Genomic DNA, 21,498 nt, shown 5'->3' with positions numbered 1-21,498 from the left:
GTTCACAGTGTGGGTCATTTCACCCTGCACGTCACACACCAGAGGGGTGGGGTACTCAATTTAGTGTGCAAGTGCCAGGGATGCCTGGGTCCCCCTAGCCCTGGCAACGCCCTGCCCTGCTGCAGGAGGGCAGGGCCTATCCTGAAGGACGAGTCCTCTAGGACACTGGAAGGTTATCAGCTAGGTCTGGCCCAGCGATCTAATGGTGCCGGCGCCTGGCGTTTTACCAAACAGGCAGGAAAAAAAATTCTTAACGATTCCATAATTTTGCGTTAAAACTGTCCCTGCGCGAGGACCGCGAGTGGAGAACGGGCTGGCCGCGCGTGCCTTTGTGTGTGTTGGGAAAGGGGAGGCTAGACGGCTGAAGTGGGGGAGGGGTGCGCACTGCGGCTAGTCGCTACTTTATGGGACCGCTGCCTTTCTCATATCAAAGTAGCGTCGTTTGGCCAAACTTTGCCGGCTGGAATCGTTCCCCGGCCCAAATATTCACGGCTGGGGACAGCGGCGGCCTGGCCGAGGCCCTGGCTGAGGTCCTGGCCGCGTCGCCACTAATACGCTCAGCAGCCGAGGAGGCTGTCGCAGTGTATCCGGCAACCTTGGAACTGAGTGGCTCGCACAGCACCGCACGCAGAAAACCTTTTGCAGTTTTCCGAGCACATGCGAGGCCGGAGACAGAGTTCCAGGTGTTGGGAGTGTTGGTACACGACAGCGTGTGTCTGCGCGGCCAAATGGCACCACCTTCCCTGACGCGCGCGAGACAGAGACAGACTCGCAGGCTGTCTGACAGTGGCGGCGCCGCACCGCCTGCTGCAGATGAGTAAACCCAATTTGTTGAGGGCGGTGGTGCCGCCGCTGGAACCAGGGTGGCTCGGCTCGGCCCAGCCGCAGTGTGGCCGGACTGCCCTGCACGGCCAAGATAGTGCAGCGGGAGAGGAGGAGGGGGCTTTGATCGCTGGCGCGTATCGTATAGGTCACTCTCGCCTCGTTCCCCATTCGATCAGCGCAGTCCGCCGCTCCGCTGCTCCACTGGTCACGCGCCCCTCCCCGCCGGAGCGGGCATGTCTGACATGACAAGTGACCCTGCCCGTGGGAGGCCGACAAGCCGTGACAATTTCTCCTAATTTCCTCGTTTTGTCTTGTTTTTGCAGATATATTGCTGTGACGCAGCCAATCAAATATGCCAAGCACAAGAACAACAGACGTGTGTGGTGCACCATCGTGGTGGTGTGGCTGGTGTCTTGCGCCATCGGCACGCCCATCGTGCTGGGCCTCAACAACACGCCCGATCGGAGTCCGGATCTCTGCATTTTCTACAACACAGACTTTGTTATTTATTCATCACTTTCATCGTTTTACATTCCCTGTATGATCATGATCGTCCTGTACTTCAACATCTACAAGGTGAGTGTTTTTCGTTTTCCTTGTGGGTATGGGCCGAAGGCGGGGTGCCCTAAGAATAAGGGCGCCTTAAACGCTTCCACTCCTCTCGTGTCGGGCCGCGTGCCAATGTATGATTCATGCACCCCCGTTCTTGCGCTGCGGTTCCACGGCCCGTCGGATGTATCGCCCTGCCCAGCAAGGGGTGCGAGGGCTCAACCAAGAACAGGGCGGAGATGATCAGAGAGGAACGCATTTTGCTCTGGCACGCGGGCCCCCCACCCATTGCAGTCCTCCTCGGTGACCAATATTCACCGGGGTGGATGACGCCATATCTCACAGAATGGGTGGCAGAACCAGGGCCGGTCTGTTTTCCCAGGGCGGGGCGTTAAAAAAGGAAACAAGTTTGCATTTCTGGCTCTCGTGAATATTGGAGGGATATCGAGGGGCCACAAGACTCCCCCTCCCCCTTCCCCCTCGCCCAATTACAGAGATTGCTTGGCTCTCCGTGCTGGCCCGATAGAGAAAACCGCGTGGCTAATTCAACAGGGTGGTGTGCATTTCTCTTTTCATTTCATTTTTCGTCCGAGTTCGAACAGCGCGCGCTTCGTGGCGGTCGCTGTTTCGTTGTTCTTGCTCGTGTTCGATCCCCGCCGTAGACGGCTTAGTGTCTACGTGGTTGCAGAGCTACCGAACACTGGTAAAACTAAAGCGTAGTATTACGCCTCTTTGAAGCGTACTCAAGGCTGGAACGCCCTGCTTCAAGCGTAGAGTTTGTACGCTTGAAGCCAAGCGCACACAAGCCAGGTCAGAAATTCTTACGCCCTGCTTCAAGCGTAAAGTCAGTACGCTCAATTTCAAGCGTAAAGAAAACCTATGCTCAATTTTACAAGCACAGGAGAATGCGCGCATTCATCGTGTGAAACCAGCTTAATTTAATTTCAGATAATGTCTTACATTAGCTTCATGCATCCTTCATACAATAAATGAACTTTCAAAGAAAATTATGAAAAAGATGTTTGGGGGTCCAAGTCCTATAGGCCTTTAGGACTCCGGAACACTCTAAAAGTGTTTACACCTGGCCCAGTTCCGGCATTCACTCTTGAGACACTTACCTTGTAGTGCTATCCATTGATTGTTCCTGCTGGTTTGGTTTTAATGTTTATGATTTATTTCTTAGTCTCAGACCGCTGGCGCTGGTTTTCATGTTTCCTGATGACATGCTGAAGGCCTAGCCCCACAGACAGAGTACATAACCTCTTGGTGCTGATAGGACAGTTCGATTTTACTCTACTTTCAAGTTTGTGAGTATGCTGTGACTGTGAGCATAAAGATTTCTTCGGGCGACACACTGGGCACAACTTCAAAATGCTTGACATGGTGCAAGTGATGAAACTGATCCGTTTGAAATGAAGTTTGTCAACACAAACACACATCTTGACTATTCACCCTCAGTCTCGAGTGCAAATAAGTTACTTGTTGCTTTTCACACTCCGGGGTGTGAATAGCAAAAAATATCTTATTTGCACTCGAGACTGAGGGTGAATAGTCAAGATGTGTGTCTGTGTTGACAAACTTTATTTCAAACGGATCAGTTTCATCACTTGCACCATGTCAAGCATTTTGAAGTTGTGCCCAGTGTGTCGCCCGAAGAAATCTTTATGCTCACAGTCACAGCATACTCACAAACTTGAAAGTAGAGTAAAATCGAACTGTCCTATCAGCACCAAGAGGTTATGTACTCTGTCTGTGGGGCTAGGCCTTCAGCATGTCATCAGGAAACATGAAAACCAGCGCCAGCGGTCTGAGACTAAGAAATAAATCATAAACATTAAAACCAAACCAGCAGGAACAATCAATGGATAGCACTACAAGGTAAGTGTCTCAAGAGTGAATGCCGGAACTGGGCCAGGTGTAAACACTTTTAGAGTGTTCCGGAGTCCTAAAGGCCTATAGGACTTGGACCCCCAAACATCTTTTTCATACATTTTGTAATTTTCTTTGAAAGTTCACTTATTGTATGAAGGATGCATGAAGCTCATGTAAGATATTATCTGAAATTAAATTAAGCTGGTTTCACACGATGAATGTGCGCATTCTCCTGTGCTTGTAAAATTGAGCATAGGTTTTCTTTACGCTTGAAATTGAGCGTACTGACTTTACGCTTGAAGCAGGGCGTAAGAATTTCTGACCTGGCTTGAGTGCGCTTGGCTTCAAGCGTAGCTCTTCTTTACGCTTGAAGTCAAGCGCAGAAGTACGCTTCAAGATTTTACGCTTGAGGAAAGGCGTAATACTACGCCTTAGTTTTACCAGTGAACCCTCTGAGCCCGCGGCGTGTTATAAAGAGTTTGGAGAGCGCTCGTACAGAACTTAGTAGCTTTGTTTAAAATTAAATATGCGTGCTGTTTGAAAACGCAGAAACTCTTGGCATACAATGTTGCAGGTATCCGCGTAGAAAATACGTAGCCTGTTTTTAAGTTTCTGTTTACAATTTTGCTCGTGGAGCGCGCCGAAAAAGCTACCAGTGGGGGGTGAACCATCGCCAGATGGCACCCAGCAGTGCGAAATCGCCGACGTGCCAAGTCAGAGTCACCCATGAATATTCCGGTAAGACCCCCCGGTGGGCTTCCCGCGTGCATGCACGCTGCCATGACGGACTCAGCGAATTTCCATGAATTGCCATGGAGATTCGTTACAGTGCACCGCGCTCCCGGCTCTCATCGCCAGGGGTATGAACTGGAACGCGTCGTTAAACCTGCGTGCGATACGCGCCCGGGCGCCCTGGCAGAGCTGGCAGACGAGCACGGCCGCCCCTGGCAGGGCTGGCAGCCCCCGCGGGGCCCACCAGTTTTATTGCCCCTCTTTAATCCCGCAGGGCACACTTATTCCTCTTCCTGTTGATGACAATGTTGCCCTCTGAGACGCGTCTTCGTCAGTAAAAGACTGCTTTCAAACAGTTCTTGTCGCCCTGCCTCTCTCGCACACCTAGTGCGACAGAGGCAGGTCGTCTTCCATAACGGCCCAGGTACACCCCGCGGTCCACCCCGCGAGCTGCAACAAAAATATACCGGATTAGTAAAGTTTTTTGCAGGGAAGTTTTGAGTGACTGTGAGGCGCGAGTGCAGCCGGTGATACCGCGCGTGCTGTTTAAAACTCGCTGTCGCTGCTGTGTTTCTGTCGCCGGTTCCTCTCCCTCCCTCTGCCCCTCAGAGGAGAATAAAACGCAGGTGATGGCGCAGTGCTCTGCACTGCAGTCTGTTTAAGATGACTATTAAACTTGCCCCGGGCTGGGTGCTGGAGGCTGACGGCGCCGTGGCGCTGTGGGGAGGCCGCCCTACGCCACCCTACGCTGGCGGGCTGCGGCCTGCGGGCGCGCGTGCGGGGGAGGCAGGTTGGAGCGTCCAGGGCCTGGAGGGAGCCTTCTTCAGCGCCGCGTTTTGAAGGAGTCCCTTTACTACCCAGCCTACCTGCGGCGTATCTCCAGGCACCCCTCCAGCGCCGAGCTCCAGCAAGGCGTGCTCGGCCCGCATTTTGACTACTCCCGCGGAGCACTGTTACCGCAAGGCCGGTGAGGTTTTTTTTGTGGAGAGGCCTTTTGGCAGGGTGTGACGTCTGGAGAGAGACGGCTATCCGCGTGGCAGCGCGGCGCTGAATCGTGTGCCCTAGGACGACCGCCCCAAGCCTCCAGCACAGCGATTCGGACCGTTTCGTTCCTTCGCTGTCTCTGTCGCACACACAGTGCAGGGCTGCGACGGAGACGGACTGATGGGCACACCGTTCGGATTCGGCCGGCCGGGCGCGCCGAGCAAACACCCTCGACTCGAAATGGGTTAGTCGGCCGGACTGTTTCGGGGTAGCGACGTAGCGACGCCCTAGTGGCAGGGTGGCGCCGCTGCACTGTGAAACGGCGGGGATTTACGGCACCTTCCGCGCGATATTCCGCGAGCAGCACTGTAAATCTCGCAGGGCGTAATTTGACGCGAGTTAAGGACAGCTGCATTCGGAAATACCGGTGGGTGCTCCGCGCGGCTCCGAGTTGCCGGGGCTCTTGAAGGCGTCCCCCGCGGCGTGACAGCCTCGTTCCGGTGAGGTGAGCGCAGGGCCGCGGCCCCGAGGCCCCGCAGCCAGATGGACTGGGCCGGCTGAGTGGCTGTAAAAAGGAGAGCAGCTGCGTCCCGGTCCGCGCCGAGGTCCGCACCGTCCGCGTCTCGACCGACCGGACACGCAGTCGGTGCGCAGCGGCGCGCTGTGTTCGCGGGGACGCGCCTCGAGGCACCCCCAAAGCCGGTCTGGAAAAGAAGAGAAAACGGACCAAACCGACGACGCGGCCACCGGGCCACCACGTTTGCCGTCTCGAAAGTGTGAATTTATGCTAATGGCACTGCGCTGCTGCGGCGCCGCGCTGCTGTGGCCGCATCAGCAGGTTGGTCTGGCGTTTATTGTTGCGAATTAAAATGACAAGCTAATTACCAAAGTCAACGCCTTGCGGCCGAAAAGAGCGGCGTAATTAGTTTTTCGTGGCGCCTGCGGTTTGTCGGCGAAAATATAATAAGAATTGCGAGTTGCGCTGAAGGCGAGGCGTCACGTGATATGTGGATCGGTTTGCCGCGGTGGGAGTGGTTTTTCCAGCAGAGCCGCGGCAGGGCGACGCCGGGGCCCGAAGCGCGGGGCCGGGGCTGGCGCGGGTGACGGTTGTCTCGCTGTTAATGTTTTATTCAGATTCCCTGGGAGGGACCTGCAGCCGTCTGGTTTGAGCCAGCGCCGAAACGAGTACCAGGCACTTCCGTCGCCTCGCCGTCCGCTCGCAAGGGAACACTCAGTCCGTGTGGTCGGGAAAAAAAGAGACAGGAGAAAATGACTTTATTGTACTTGTAAAGTTCTGTCGTCGGCCAGAAGAAGCCTGATCATAATTTAAAACAAAGATTCTTGCCCCCGTTAAATCAGAACACATCGAAAATAAGGCCCTAGGCTTACATGCTTCGAAAACAGCGATCCACATCCCCTGACAGGCATCACGAACCCCTTCAGTGGCAGATCCTCCTGCTAGCATCACAGAGGCATAAGATAGCGTCACAGACCCTCAAAAGCGAAAAACACTTAATTTCCACAACCCACTTGGAGGTATATTTTCTGTGATAAGTTTATGACAGTGCATGCACGGCACCATTGCAGTCTGCTGGAAGTTGTCCAACACTTGTGCCGGACTTGCGCTATAACTGCACTTCCCCTGCAACACCGCTGGTCCGTGCGTCACCCTTAGGAAATGCGGCGTCCATTGTTGCGCGCTGCAGGCCGGCAGCCTCCGCACCAACGGACGTCCTGTTTGCGCTGCAGCTGAAGCAGGCCGGACGGAACAAGGCAGGCTCAAGTCGGGCCGCTCAGGCCGCCGAGCCGAGCCGCACAGATCCGCTTCCCCGCTGCACCAGTGGCGCCCCAAGCCTGTGCCCGGCGGAGACGGTGCGATCCCGGCACCCTGCAAGCTGATTCCAGACCGCTCTCTCTCTCTCTCTCTCTCTCTCTCTCTCTCTCTCTCTCTCGCTCTCTCTCTCTCGCTCTCATGCGACGAAACACTGGTCCCCGGCACGGCGCCACTGCCGCGCAGCAACTCGGCTAAGTCCGGGTTATTGTTTCAGCCGAAAACAAACTGCGCTTCAACTGTGGCCGTGTGACGCCGGGCTTGCGCCGGGCCGTGGCCACACCTTGGGAGGGGGGGGGGGGGGGCAAAGGGGGCGAGAAAGAAGACTTGTCGCAATTAGAGCGGAGAAAACGAGCCGTCAGAAAGTCGAGAAGGCGAAGCGTGGCGAAGCGTGGCAAGGCGGTGAAGGGGCGCCCGAACAAAAGGAGGGGGAGCCGGCCCGCTGCCTGCCCACTGCCTGCCTGCCCGTCGGTCGTGACGTGTCGGTGGGGGTGGATAGAGTGGCGGCACCCACGTGGGCCGGCAGCCCGAGCTGGCATCCACGATCCGAAGGAGTAAATCATTTGCTAGCTGTAAGAACAATATAAAATTCTATCAGCATCTAGATTATTGAAACAGGTGTCTATGTCAAAATATGTGGTCTCCTCGTAAAAGTGAAAATGGAATAGCAGTCAGGTGCAGGGTTGACGCAAAAGCGATCAAACAGCGACAAACCGCCGAAAATCGTGGCTTTGACGGACTGGCTGTTTTCCTCTCCTAGCTGGACCGCCGCGCCATTTCCAAGCCCGGCATGCGACCTTCGTTTTTGGAACCTAATCCAGGGTGTAATTTTATTGGGTTTTGATATGGGACGAGGCGCTGAAAGCAGCCATGCGGAAAGAAAAATGAACACAGCCAAAATACCGCGCTCGTGCGTTAGTGTGCGTGCGCGAGAGTTGTTGTTATTGTAGGAAGTGAGGCGGCTGCGTTAACACGCAGCGATCGGAAATAACGCAATCCGATTAGCGCGACAATAATCGTGATGAGTGGGAGTGAGAGGGGAGACATTCGCGTGAAATTATTGACGCGGCGTGATGGAAGGGCCGTGCTCTGCCGCTATCGCCGCAGCGACTAAGTTCGGCTAAAATGGGATAAAAATAACAAATGCGGTGGCACTGTCGTCGTAGCGGCATGTCCTAGCCGTGGGTGGGCCATCGTTCCAGGCAGGTTGACTCCGACAGTGGTCGCCCTGTTCTTCTTTCTCTTCTGCACCCGCGGAACAGGACTCTCAGTTGGAGAAAGGCGACACGGTGAAGATAGCCCCCGTCGTTGCTGCGACGTATCGGGAATATTTCGCCGCCACCGGCCACCTTGGCGTGGAATATGTATGAGAACACGCGGTCCAGCGCGCTGGACCCGCGGCTGGACCCGTGCCCAGCAGGCTGCCACTACTCCCGCTGTCTCTCTCGCACTCGTGGGGCGTCCTGAAGGGAGAGCGTTGTTCGTTGGACTGTCCGGCGCCCCAGCGAGGGTACAGCTTGTTGAGTCTCGGTCGGTCTCTGCTGACTCGGCTGACGGGGCGACCTCAGGACCTCTGCGCGTCGTGGCCACCAGCGCGCCTGTCCGGTCGCGTTACTTATTCAAGCCGTCTGCGCATCCGATGCCCTGTTGCGCCGCCCTACGTTATTAACGCCTTTGCACTTGACATGGGCCGATTTCTGCTGTCCTCAAACACAAATCGGACTTTGTTTGCCACCTCCACTTAGTTTTGAATTTTTATTTACTCTTTGGAGTGTTGGAAGAATTCGCTTTCATAAGCAACAAACACTTTTTTTTATTCTGCTGCGCGAAGATTAATTTCGCACTTTTACTCTTAAACCTGAGAAAACAGACCCCGGGCAACGCGTTGGGTGTGAGTTTTTTTGAGGCGCCCGTTTCTCCGGGAGGTGGCGTCGGCATACAGAGGCCAATTACACCCCAGGTGGTGTCTATGAATTATTCTAGGCTAGTCAGAGCGACATGTCCAGACACACATGCAGACACACCCTCACGCGCCCCTGCACACGCACACACACAACGCACCCTCGCTCTGCAAACAGAGGTTCAGGCCTGCCGGGCCTCCGGAGCGTGGTGTGCGGCAAAAAGAGTGTAGGCGCGCTTGAGGCCTAGCCTAACAACCCAATTAGCGAGTGCTCTAATCTACTCACCATGAAACAAGCAGCGACTAATCAGTTCAAACCGCCCAGGTTAGCGCCGATGGTGCCCTGTCACCCTCTGCACCCCACCGCTCCTCCGCCCTCAGTCTCTCCCCCTCTTTCTCTTCTAATTGGAAGCTGAAAAAGAGGGGAATTACGTACACACGTACGAGCACACAATAAAAGAAAGTGTTGCGCGCGCGAAGCCCGACAGCCGGTGAAATCGTCCCTGTCGCTGCGGAATTGGATTAGACGATGATTCAGCGCCCAGCTACAACTATCCCCGCTGGGTTATTTGACAACGCCATTTACATTCTTGTTTATTTCGCCCTCTCTGCCAAATAATAACGAGCGTGGCCGTAATAGGCTGCGGAAAGTGCCAGGCCACGCAAGGGGGTGATTACATTAAAGTTGATTTATTTTTGTTGGTTCAATCTGTATCACAGTAAGAATATTTTTTTCTTTTATGTTTTTTATTTTACTTTTAACGTTTTTTCACTTTTTCTACCGCGTTGGGCCTACCTGGGCCGCTTGGTGTGCGGCAGGCCCGGCAGGCCTATCGCCGGTCCAGCGAGCCATCGTGACGGGTGATGGATGGGCTAATCGGTATCTTGTATCGCCGCGCCGAAAAATGGCCCCACACTACAATCATAGCGAGTGGCGTCGTGTCCCTCAAATAAATTGCGGCGCCCGACAGTAAACGGGGCGCAAGCGAGGATGAGCAGGCACTTTTTCGCTTTCTCTTTTCCGTTGTATCTCCCTTCCTTTTTTCCCCTTTCAGCTGTCGATGTTGTAAAGCCGTGTGGGACTAGATAGCAGGAGACTGGACAGGCAGCCGATAGTCGTGCCACGGCCACGCTGTTATCACTGGAAGAATGCTTTTGCCGCTCTAGCTGTAAACAATCGCCGACGGACACGCAAAGATACCGTCAATTATTGCTGTGTCTTCGTCAATAACTTTGCGGGTGATCTTCCTCCCGCTCTCCTCGCGGGACCTCGGCTCGGACCGACAAGCACGCTGCACTCAGGTCTTTTCATCTCGTTCCCCGCAAGTGAGGCTGTTTCTGGAATTCAGCGGTGGCTCTGGAGAATGCACCCGAGCGAGCGTTATTAGGGTGGAGCTGCCTCGTTGCCGCCGCGTTTCCGCAACGCGGTCCAACATTTTTTTTGCCGCCAAGTATGAATGAGGACGCTGCAGCGCGCCTCTAATGCAATTCGCCTCGCACGTACGCGCGTCAGGCACATTTCCTCGTTTTCAAGTGGCTGCTAGTTGGCCATTTCCGCATTTCCCACTCGGCTCTACGGCCTGAGGTGGCTGCCTCGTTGGTCCTCGCTTTGTATTCACTAGAGGCGTGGAAGATGCCAGATCCTTACTGAGACTGCGTTGATGTTTGCTTTTTACTTCATGTCCCGATTTCATGCTCTCCATCATGATCTGCATCACTCCCCGCCTCTACTTTCCTGACGATTTGTCGCGTTCCGCGGTGATTTTGCACCGTCGAGAACTTTACTGGCACCAACACGTGTCCTCTGTTTATGCGTCCTGTAACGGCGGCCCACAATGCTAACTGCAATGAAGCACAATACAATAGCAGTGCCAGCAGCGCCTGCACTGCTAAAAAAACGAAACAATTCGAATAGACTACCTAGTGCCGCTGCCAGCGATGTCGGTGCCTGTACAGACTGCACTACACCATGTGGATCGAAAACCTGCATCGCAGGCTTTCAGATATATTGCTTCATGTTCCACGACCCTTACCCGCAGGGAAAATGGCCTATATACTGATATTTTTTTCGCTGTTTGTGTTTGACTTTGTGGCCTGGTTTAGCGGCTCAGAGTTTCAAACTTTTTTCCCTCTTGGTTTTTTCCACCCTCGTCTTACCAGCCCTTTGTCCTGGGCGATGCCACTGGAACTTCTGTGCGGGCCGGCAAGGCATGAATGGAAAGAGGGCTTTGGACAGTTTCGCTGAAGCACGCCGCCGCCGCTACCGCCTGCGGCTCGGCCTGCGCACCACGACGGTCTGCGCCCAGCCTCCTCAGCGTCTTGCCCCCCCCCCTCCCCCCCCTTTCCGATCAAGCGGCCAGTCAGAGATTGGGAGTGGATCTTTCCTCAATTCCACCCTGCTTTCTAACCTCTTTTGCTTCAATGTAACCCTGGGAGGTCTCCCTAAGAGGAAAAGTGCCCACGTGTCTCCTGAAGGAAAATACTTCGAAATGCGGTCATCATGCTTGGCCTCCGAGCCGCGGATTCTTCTACCCGGTGCTTCCACGTGGACACCTCACTGGCAAGGGAAGCCGCGTGGAAACAACGCGTTGCTCCCGCACACGTGGGGCCCTGCGCCCTCCCTCCAGGGGCCGCTTTTATATCCATCTCCTGTTTCGCCCTTCTTCTCCTTGTCCATTACTCTCCGGCGGCCGGGCTGCGTGGTCGTGTGTGCGCGAGTCTGTGTAGGGGGAAGTGGCCTTTAGCTCTCATTAAGCCCGGTCAGCCCTAAGGACCTGCTGCAGGGACCGCCGTTCACCCTGGCTTCGGCGCACGCACGTTCGGTTTATTATTTCAGCCAAAGAGCAGAACAGCACTCCTGGAGCTTTTTGCGCCACCTTTCGCCCCAAATAGAAAGAAAAGGACACGACGGGACGGTGGTCTCGGTGTGGGGGGCTTTACAGCGAGGCGGACGATGGGCCGTAAACGGCAGTGCCGGGGCCTTGCAGGGCCTTGCAGGGGCGGAAGGGGAAGGGGTAGACACCGATGCAGGCGCGCGTAATGTCGCAGGAAGGCGAAGTAATACGCGAGTCCCCCAGGCGGACTGTAAGTGGAACAGAATGAGCTCACTCGGTAACACTTATTGAAAACGGCACTGCGCTCAAGATAATCGCGGGAAAAGCAGGGAGCCTTTGCCATACAAAAGAAGTTTTTGGTCTTTGTTTTCTCCTATCCTGAAAGTTTTGTCGTGTTCCAGTTGAGTTCGTCCTGCAAAGTGAATGCAATTTTGAGGGGAAGGAGGAAACACGGTTAGTGGCTGCAGACAGAATTCTTGAATTCCGACCGCAACAGAAATGGCACGTGACGCATTACTCTCTGGACCCAACTAGGAAATTGATGGGGCTTAAGCTTTTATACACTGGCAGTCCCCGCAGACTCTGTGGTATGTTTCCAAACAGATCTGGTGCAGACCCGCACTTTGTATGTTTTTGCAATAGAGTGCTTGCCGAACAAGATCCACATACATGATAGTCGTCCATGACCCGCCGCTCCAACGACAACATCTGGCAATACTTTCCTCGCCAATTTGAATATTAATCCAAGGCTCTGCATTTTAAACATAATTTTAACCACACTATTATTGCAGTTTCAGCACTTTCAGCCCGAGTAAAGTTTTGTCGTGTTTCCCACGCTTTTGACGCGCAATTGACGCACGGTCCGCAGCAGACGTGCCCGGCTGTCGGTCCTCTCTTCTCGGCTGCTTCTTTCTTCCAACCTTTTGTTTCCAGTCCCCCTCCCCCTCATTCGAGCCGGTTTTACGACGGCCAGGGTCGTGCGATGGAATAAATAATGCACGGACGTCCTCCCATGTCGGGTGGGATTTGCCGCAGCGCCGCAGCCAAGCCCCGTGTCCCGGCGTGCGGCTTGCCGGGCGGGGTGCAGTCCCAGCCCAGTGATTCCCTTCCCCTCGCGGACTCGCGGAAGGCCAAAGGTACAGAGCGCAGACCACATATGTCGTGCACGCCGTACCCCGACAGCCCGGCCCGCCACGCCTCGCCGCGTCGCGTGTGGCTTCGGCGCGTTGTAAGCGAGCCAAGTCGGTAGTCGGGCTGTGATTGTGGCGGCCGTGCCGTCTCCTGGCTCGCGGTGGGTGGTGTGCTGTGCGCGCCGAGCGGCGCAGGGCGGCGCCAAGCCTTTCCTTTCCCTTCGCTGCACCTGCGGCTGCAAAGTGCTCCTCTTCCTGCGGAGCCAGTCCCTCCGCCCTCCAAGCCTTTTCGCCGTTGCCTTTGAACCACCGTAGGTTCTGCCTGCCCCCGCCACTAAGTCACCGTCCAAAGCTCAGACGCTCTGGGGGTGGTGACACACAGAGAGAGGGGAGAAGTAGGAGGAAGTAGCTGACTATCTTGAGCTGGCGTCTGGAGGCGCATCTCAGCGCATCTGGGTGCGGCGCGCTGGCCGGAACGTTTAAAAGCTAAAGCACTCGGCGCAATCTAAGCAGTCCCTAAGGGCTAAGGCCAAGGGCCAGGGCCCGAGCTCTGATGACGCCTCGGCCTGGTTGCTCGGCTCTGCTCGGCTCTGCTCGGCCTCCTCCAAGCGCGAGTGCCGCTGCTGTATTTCTGCAGATGCAATGCCGGCGAGACGCACCCCAATCCGTTTCGTGTCACCACGCCACACACCCATGCAACCCCCTGACAGTAACACGGACGCGCTGTGATGCGACGGAGGTGCGTCTTTCCGATCGATTCCGAGAAACCGTTTCGTGGCTCTCCGCGAGTGTGAGAGAGCGACCGAACGGCTCGTTGGCGTCACCCTGCTTCGGTGGTGCGGCACTAAAATGAGGGGGAGACCACAAAATGTAGCCAGAAAATTTGCCTCCAAATTATGAAAATTGTTCATATAATTTGATATATTTCCGCAATGGCCTTGGTGCACGCCCAGTTGTTTGGGAGCCGCTTGGTTTCCCCCAGGACTTGGCACACAGGGCGTCCAAAGAGAGGTGGTGGGGAAGGGGAGGAGAAGATGGCTTCGATACGTTTGGTATTTGATTTGCGGCCGGGGCGCACAGCCGCGCGGCCCAGGCTGCAGGGGCGAGGCAAGCCGAGGCCCCAGGAATGCACCGCCCTCTTAGCGGCCGGCCGGATTTGCCGTTCGGGAAAGTCGTCTCGGGAGTGGATCCACGACTCGGCGGCCAAGTCACGTCGCGCCCCACCCCCTTTTTCACTCCGGATTCCATGTCGAGTGTCACCCCCCCTCTTTTCCTCACTCCTCCCCCGCAGCGTATCACACCCTAACATCGCGCACGGCCACCCTAACCATCCCCAAGAGCAGCCCTGGGCGAAATACACCTAACTGGCCCCGTCCCCACCGCCACAGCACTTATTCCTCCTGGCATGTTAAACACTCTCACACACGCGCACACACACACGCACGCACCCACCGCACACACAACTATACTCTGCCTAGTACTTGTCGCAAATAGCACGGGGGGGCGGGTTCCCTGGGCTCCCTCGCATTAAGCCGGGACAGACACGTCGCAGAACGGCCTCGTCCGCCACAGGCATATCTCTCGTCGGCGTGGCGCCGGAAGCACGCAGAACGCCCCAAGTGCGCTCGGCCGGGCCGCTACCTACGCCACTGTGAGGCGGGCGGCGTCGCACGGCAACTGTTGAGCCACGCGGAAAAGGGGCTGCGTTCCGAAGTTGCGGCCGTGCCTTGCGGCCGTGCCTTGCGGCCGTGCCACGCGGGGACGGCAGTTCACAGCGAGTGCTATTGTTTCGGGGAAGCAGGGAAAGAAAGAGGCCTACACCTGTGGGTGGGAGGTGGTGGTGATGTTTGCGCGCTGTGGGAGTGTATCCCGGAGCCACTTCCCTCCCGGCCCCTCTTAATCACATTGGCGGGAAAACAAAACAGTGTCGCGCAAGACTCAAATTAGGCCTCTTCCGCCCTCGGCGCGCTGCGCACCCTCGACGTTCCTACGAGGTGAAAAAAGTCCTCAGCCGGCTTGACGGGACGGGGCACTTCTTGCCCACCGAGTCGCTATCCTCAGCAATCTCTGCGCGCCGTCTCCGCGCAGTCTGCCTTCGCTTGCCGGAGGGGGCGTCCCGAAAATACTGTTTTACTCTTCCGAAAGTGATTTACTTGTCGCTGCCAGCAAACTGATTCCGATCACTGGGTTTGTCTTTTTCTCTCACAGAGAGCCGTGGCAGGTGACTTTCAACTGCCACCTGCTCTGGTTGACGCGCCTCAAGTATTTCCCAGTGCACACTTTATTTTGAATAAATGATGCTGACGGGTTGCTCCACGCGGAGCCATCCAAGGCGGCCCCTCGACAGCCGTCCCATCTGCCAAGTGATGCCGAACTCCCCCACGTCTCTCTCGAGCCAATGATTGGAACATGCAATAATGCCGGTTGCTCACTGACCCGACAATACAGCTTGATCGTTACGGCGAAGGCAGCAGCAGCGTCTTAGGTCCGCCCGGGAGTCCAGCCTGGCCTCTGGGGAACGCAAAGTCAGGAAAAATGGACGGTGGTTGAGGCAAGCCTGACTCAGCTCAAAACGGCGGGACGAGTACCCGCTCTACAACGCAGTGGTCTACCACTATGCTGACTGGGCAAACAGAAAAGTGGCCTGGTGGGCGTGGCATGCGAAGCCTGTCTGTCATGTGTCATTGTGGTGCCGCGACGCGCCACCTGTGGTGGATTTGTGGCGCTGTGCCTTGTCACGTGTCACGGTTGTGTCACGGCAGCGTCACAGGCCCGTGTGTTGACCGTTGTCGCTGCGGAAAATCGCTGTCCGGGACGATTGCTGGCAGAGTACGAGGACGGGGCCACGAAACAAAGGGAATTAGTGTGTTGCCTTGCTGTGCCTTCCTTCTAATCTATTTCTCCCCCCATCCCCACCCGCCTCCAACTTCACTTCTGCTGCGCAACGTCTCGCGACCTCCGCAGCCACGGCCAGGCCACGGCTGTGGCACGCGCTCGCGGTGCTCAAGGCGCCTGCGAGGTAGGCCACCGTCGAGCGCTCCACACTCGGCTGTACTGCGGGCGGGCCTACTGCTGACTTCGCAGGCGCTCGGCCGGGCAGTTTCGCTCGAGTTCTCCTCCATGCGCTCTGAGAAAGGGACGGGATGCGGCGTGGGATGCAGAAGAGTGCCCCGTTTCCTATTTCACATCAACTTAGGAGTGTTTTAATGTATCGATGACCCTTTTTTATCAGGAAATTATAGTAGTTTGATTTATGGCCCAACGTGGAGATGAATGTATTGCGAAAGGGAGAGAGAGAAAATGTGTGTGTGTGTGTGGGGGGGGCGATATTTTCTTCACCGCGACCCATAAAATAGGCAGCCCGGCATCCCAAGGCCAGGTGGGATGGCCGGGCCGGCAGCAGCCTCGACCGGTCCGAGGAAAGTTGGACTTATATCGGCGCCTCTGCTCTCTGCTGTGCGGGGTGCGGTGGGGGCGGGGCTGTGCTGTCTCATTCTCCATTCATTTCTTGGGTCCGAACCCCACCGTTGACAGGGGCCTGAGTTTTTTTTCGTCGTAGTACGTTGTCGTGTGTTTCACGTCCTTGTAGTGTGGTGGTGGTGAAGAGGGAGGTCGCTGTGGAGTGTAGGCGCGGGTGTGTCGCCGCTGGTGCGACTACCAGGTCGGTGTCGAGGGCGCCGAATTGGGTGAAGGGGCCTCGCCTCGCCGGCCCGGTGGGCCGCCCCAGTGGGCCGCCCTGGTGGGGCTGCCCGAGCCCACCCCACCGCTTGGCGCGCTTGGCGCGCTTGGCGCTTGGCGCACGCATCCCACCGCTCTTTCTGGCGGCCCCTCCAGTCCCTCTAGGCTCGAGTGTGCCTTTGTCCGCCCGGATCTGCATGATCAAGCCCGTCACAAACAGAGAGGCCCCCACCACTCCATCAGGACGTCACGGATGTGCCACGGCTATGCCCCCCCCCCTTTCCCTCCGCCTGGCCGCACAGGTCAGCCGCGTCTCGGCGGCAGCGCCGAATCATCTAGAACAATAAGACTGGCCAGCGCGGCTGGAACCCTTTTTTCCGCGTTTTTCTTATTTCTCTGTGCCTCGCCCCCTTGCCCTTCCCCACACCTCAAGGGGTTTGGTGTGCCATGCTGCCCTTCGCCCTCCCTCCACCGTTAAATACGCAGCGTCCGACCCGATGGCCGTGAATCCAATTTAAATTGGCGCCGCCAGCTAATTAGCTTCTCAGACCAGCGGGACCGCGTGCGTCCCCGTGCGCCCTGTGTCCGTCCGCCCTCCGTCCAGCGCGACGCGTCGCGACGGCCCGCTTGTAGTGGGTGGGCCACTGGGTGGCACGCCGGTGCAGCCTGTCCGGAGGATTTACTTGGACCCTCTCATGTACTGAATTTTCATCCGTCGTTCTAGTTTTAAAGATTTCTTTTTTTTAATTTTTTTTTTCAAAAATTATCTTTTAGGGAGGGTTTGTTTGAGTTTCGTCCGAAGTTTGCTTTGGTGATACCCGTCCGAGTGGTGACCCCAGCCGCTCCCCGCGCGTCTGATTACATCTGGGTATTAAATGTTGTCGAGCTTCCTCTCTCAAAAGTCTCAAAAGTCTTCCCGAAGAAAAAGTTTATCTTTGCCCGCCCACCCCGCCCGCGCAATTTCTTCGGCAACGAGTGTCCCTCTCCAGCTGCTGTTTGCGCCGAGTGGCGCGGTCGGGGCGGCGCTGCTTCTGCTCGCGGCGCGCGTTTTCAAATTTCAAGGAGCGGCGCGGAAGAGGAGAGGCCGGAGGGGCGCCGGTCCAGAGGAAAGTGTTTGCTTATCACGAGGCTGCAGCCGGGCCGCCGGGCGAAATCAATCATTGCCGCCAACAAAGCTCTTTCCCCTTCTTTTGCTGCCCCCCTTTTCCCCCTCCGCCTCCAAGTTGGGAATAAAACAAGTCGATGTGTGCTTCGGGCGAGCTGGCCGTGCCGGGCCGCCGCTTCTGCAATGGCGACGCTCCGCGACGCTGCTGCAGCGAGTCTAGCGGAGCGGACGGGACTGGGGCAACTTGGCGCCTCTCGCTTGACGCTTCCCGTCTTAGCCGTTTAGCCGCGCCCCTCGCCTCCTAATTGGAATAATTTGTTATCATTTGCTGCACCAGACAAACGGCGGCGCATTCATAACGCGATATTGTTTCGGCCGCTCCACGTGAAGAGGCCGGCCAGAGGAAATGTGCCTCACCTTTTAATAAATGGCGAGCCGCGCCCTTCATTAGTCATTTGGCATGGGCCCGCTCACGGCGGGGGCCTCCAAGACGTGTCCGCCATAACTCCGGTTCGCCATTTTTTTTCTTTTTTTTTCCTTCTTTCTCGCGCGCTGCGCTCACGTGCTTTCGGCCCCATGGAAGCAGTGCACGGCCGGGGCATTACAGGCCGCGTGGCGCGCGTTGCGTGTTCGCCATTGGTCCATTAGGCAGGACTCGCCCTTTCCCTTCGGGCCCGGCAGTGTGACGTCATGCTCAGCCTGGCATGCCGCCTTGGATGGCAGGTCGAATCGAGACTCGATTTTCACCTCGACGAATGTGACTGGTTGCTGACGAGTTAGTGTCCCGGCTTAGAACGACCCTTAGCCTCGCACTACCCCCTAGCCTCGCAGTACACCTAACCTCGCGCCGGCTATAGTCGCCACCCCTAGCCTCGCACCATGGTGCACCCCTAGCCTCTCACCAACTCCAGCCTCACACTACCCCTAGTCTCGCAGCTCCCCTGCCCCCATCCTCACACCGTCCCTAGCCTCACACCGCCTCTAGCCTCGCAGCACCCCTAGCCTCGCACCACTCCCGCCTCGTGCAAAGAATAAGACAAATGACAATGGCCGGTCGTGCAAACGCGTTGCCGGCACAACGTGCCGCTGCGTTTGAAGCAACGCCACCATTCGTCATGTTCGGTCCGCGGAGCGCGGCAGGGCGGCGGCAGTGCGCGGGCCCAGCGGCGTGTGTGGGATAACCTGTGGTTCTGAGCTCTGCCTCTCTCGCGCCCCCGAGGGACGCGCCGCGAGTGCGAGCGAGACAGAGCGTCGCCGGCATTGACGGCGCGAGATTGGTTCATCTCCTTGGCCGGCGCTTTGATCGCGCGGCAATCTCACGTCACGGAGGTGAGGTACTCGCGGGGCTCTTTCGGGATGGCGGCGACGCGCGGCGACGCGGCAACACGTGGTTGCTGGCGCTCCGCACTGCGCCGCGCCGCCGCGCCCCACGGCCGGGCTCGTCTCGGCAGCGCTCGGCTCGCCGCTGATGAGATGGCTGTTGTGAGCCCCGCGGCGCCGCTAGGGGGCGGAAAAGGGGAGGGGAGGGGCGCTGCGCGGATCGGCGAATAAACAGGGGAAGGGAAAAATGTGCTGAAGTGATTTGTGAGTGTGGCGCCCATCCGGACCATCCGCGCCATCCGGCAGGCAGCCAGGTTGGTTCCCCCGCAGCCATGCGTGCCGCGCCGTGCCGCCCGCCCCCCTCCACCTCCCCCACCCCCTCCACCTCCCCCGTCCCCACCCCCTGCCTGCGGCAGCAGGGGCACTTGGGACGGTCATGCCTATGCCGCCGTGCCGGTTCACCCGTAGGGCTTTTTCGCAACAACAAGAAAAACAATTTTTTTTCCGGTGTGGTCTGGAGCTACGCCACCGCCACGGCCCCAAGCTGGCTGTCGGGGCTGGGGCTGGCTGGGGGGCTGGCTGGGGGGCTCGCAAGGGACAGGCCCCCGAGGCACTCTGCATGGCCCGCACGTACACACAGTCGGCCCGCCGGCCTATTTAAATTTAGATTGGTCAACCCGGCGGCTGATTCTGCTTGTCGCGGCGCGCCGTCGCGTCCGCCTCGGCCGAGACTGCCTGGCCGCGGCGATTTCCTCGTGATGAGATTATTTGTCGAGTCGGCTGCACGGTCTCGGCCGTCCCTCGCGTGGGCCTAAACTGCCATGGCCGGCCGGCTGGTCCGTGACTTTCTTTCCTGCAGTGGGGCAGTCACGCCGGCCGAAGGGCCGACGGTCCCAGCCGAGCAATAACGTCATTACACGCCACGCAAATTTCTCATTTTGCTCGCGCCGCACTGCGCTGGAATGCCGGCAAAAAGGCAAGTGCGAAAAACGAAAGCGAAATGGAACGAAACCACCGACGAACGACCCTGAAGCGTGTTGCACGGCGATCGAACTCGCCATTGAATGACTCAACCCGAGTGGAGGCAGCTCACTCTCCCTGAACTGCAGTGAGAGAAATAACAGTGCGATTAGAAATTATGTCTCTCTTCCGGCCACGATCTGGGTCTCGCGTCGCCCAGCGGCCTGCCCTGCGCAGAACACTGCACAAAATAACAACTGTCGACTTTGGAAAAAAAAAGACAAATCTTAACTGTAGCCTGCGTTCCTCTTCGGACCAAACAATTGATTTAGATTCTTGATGGCTCTCTCGCTCGACTACTGGTGGCAATGTCTCCGCAACTACAGTTCCCCCTTCGGAAACTCCAAGAGAATACTAGTTTACCGTGGACCTAATCGTGCGACTGGAGACACGGAATTACAACTCCGAGCTGATGGATTGCGGCGTGACGGTTGGGGTGGGGTGGGGCGGGGTGGGCAGGGCGGGGTGAAGCAGGGCGGGGTGGGCAGGGCGGGGTGGGCAGGGCGGGGTGGGCAGGGCGGGGTGGTGCAAGCCACGCGTGCGCATTGTTGATGCGGGCCTCGTCGCGTCGCACCGCGTCGCACGCACCCCAACTTGGCATCAGATTATAGTCTGTCTATCAGCGAACGTCGCGGCGGCAGGGCGGCAGGGCGGCGGCGCGGCAGTGCGGCCCCTCCCATTGTGCGCCGCAACAAACTTATGGTGGAGGTGAGAAGTTGCGCGGTGGGTGCGCGGCTTGCCCGGTCTGGCTGGGGAGACGCTCCGCGACCACTTTTCAGTGGCTCAGCCAGCAGCAACTACAGCCAGTGGGGTTGCCAGTAATAATTGTGAACAGCAACAACTACTGGGGCTGTGTGTGTGTGTGTGTTCGTGCAGCGAAAAGGAGCGGGAATGACTTGCCTTCTTGAACGTATGGGGTGGAGCAGGCAGAAACCTCAAGGCCGACACGCCTCGATTTGCGAGCGCAATCTCCCGTGAGTGCGCGTGCGTCTGTGTGAATGTGTGTGGGGCGCCCTCCTCCCCCTGCCATTCCCAGCCGGCATTACCACGAGCCCTGCCCCTCCCCGCCGCACGATTACTACGGACCCCGAAGCAACCGCTGCGCTGCACGTCCATTTCCGACACTTACAACACACAGGACCGATTCGGGCGCCGCGCCTTGCCGCCTTGGCCGCGCCCCGACGCATCCAACGACCACACTTCGCCAGCCAGCCTCTCTCGCACTCGTGGGGCGCCCCCAAGGGGAGCGGTGAGGCCGGCGCGTCGCCCTGCACTCTTGCGCGCGTTACCCCGTAATCGCCCTCCTTGACCGCCCCGAGGAGCACAGGCGTAGCAAACACCGCCGCGACCGCGCATTTTGAGAAGTGCGGAACGTAAACTTTTACGATTTTCAGCACACCCCGTACTTTCTGCGAGATTCCTGCCACCATGCTCGGCGAGGGGAAATTATACATAACATTGTGTGTATGCAGACGCGAGCGGCGAGCACTGCTGTGCCCGGCCCTGCCGCGCGCCGCGCCGCAAAAGCAACAAAACTTTGGGTTTTCTCGTCTTCCCCTCTCTGCTGCGCACTGCTCTGCCGCGACCAGTGCAGGCCGGCGCAGCCTTGTCAAAGCGATCGCTCCGACTGCGACACGGCGGCGTAGCAGCAGGCGTCGCCATCGAAGCATAATTAATTAGCAGCATGTGAAACGTTTCCCCCTCCAAACGGAAAGAGC

The 21,498-nt window shown here is 57.4% G+C and overlaps 1 protein-coding gene across 4 annotated transcripts in view; it reads left to right on the top strand.

Annotated features, from left to right (window-relative positions):
- The window catches only part of LOC117654382 (dopamine D2-like receptor), a 150,704-nt gene that overhangs the window by 97,899 nt on the left and 31,307 nt on the right, over positions 1-21,498 (top strand). For all 4 annotated transcript variants that reach the window (XR_004588313.1, XM_034401006.1, XM_034401000.1 and 1 more), the window contains one exon: positions 1,149-1,401. Coding sequence is in view for 3 of the 4 variants with exons in the window: in XM_034401006.1 (XP_034256897.1) it covers positions 1,149-1,401 (253 nt within the window). In the remaining variant the exon portion in view is untranslated. The remainder of the gene's footprint in view (positions 1-1,148; positions 1,402-21,498) is intronic.

Source organism: Thrips palmi, unplaced genomic scaffold, assembly GCF_012932325.1.
Source record: "Thrips palmi isolate BJ-2018 unplaced genomic scaffold, TpBJ-2018v1 HiC_scaffold_1, whole genome shotgun sequence".
Taxonomy (NCBI): domain Eukaryota; kingdom Metazoa; phylum Arthropoda; class Insecta; order Thysanoptera; family Thripidae; genus Thrips; species Thrips palmi.
Note: the sequence above shows the minus strand (reverse complement) of the source record. Positions and strands in the feature narration are given on the sequence as shown.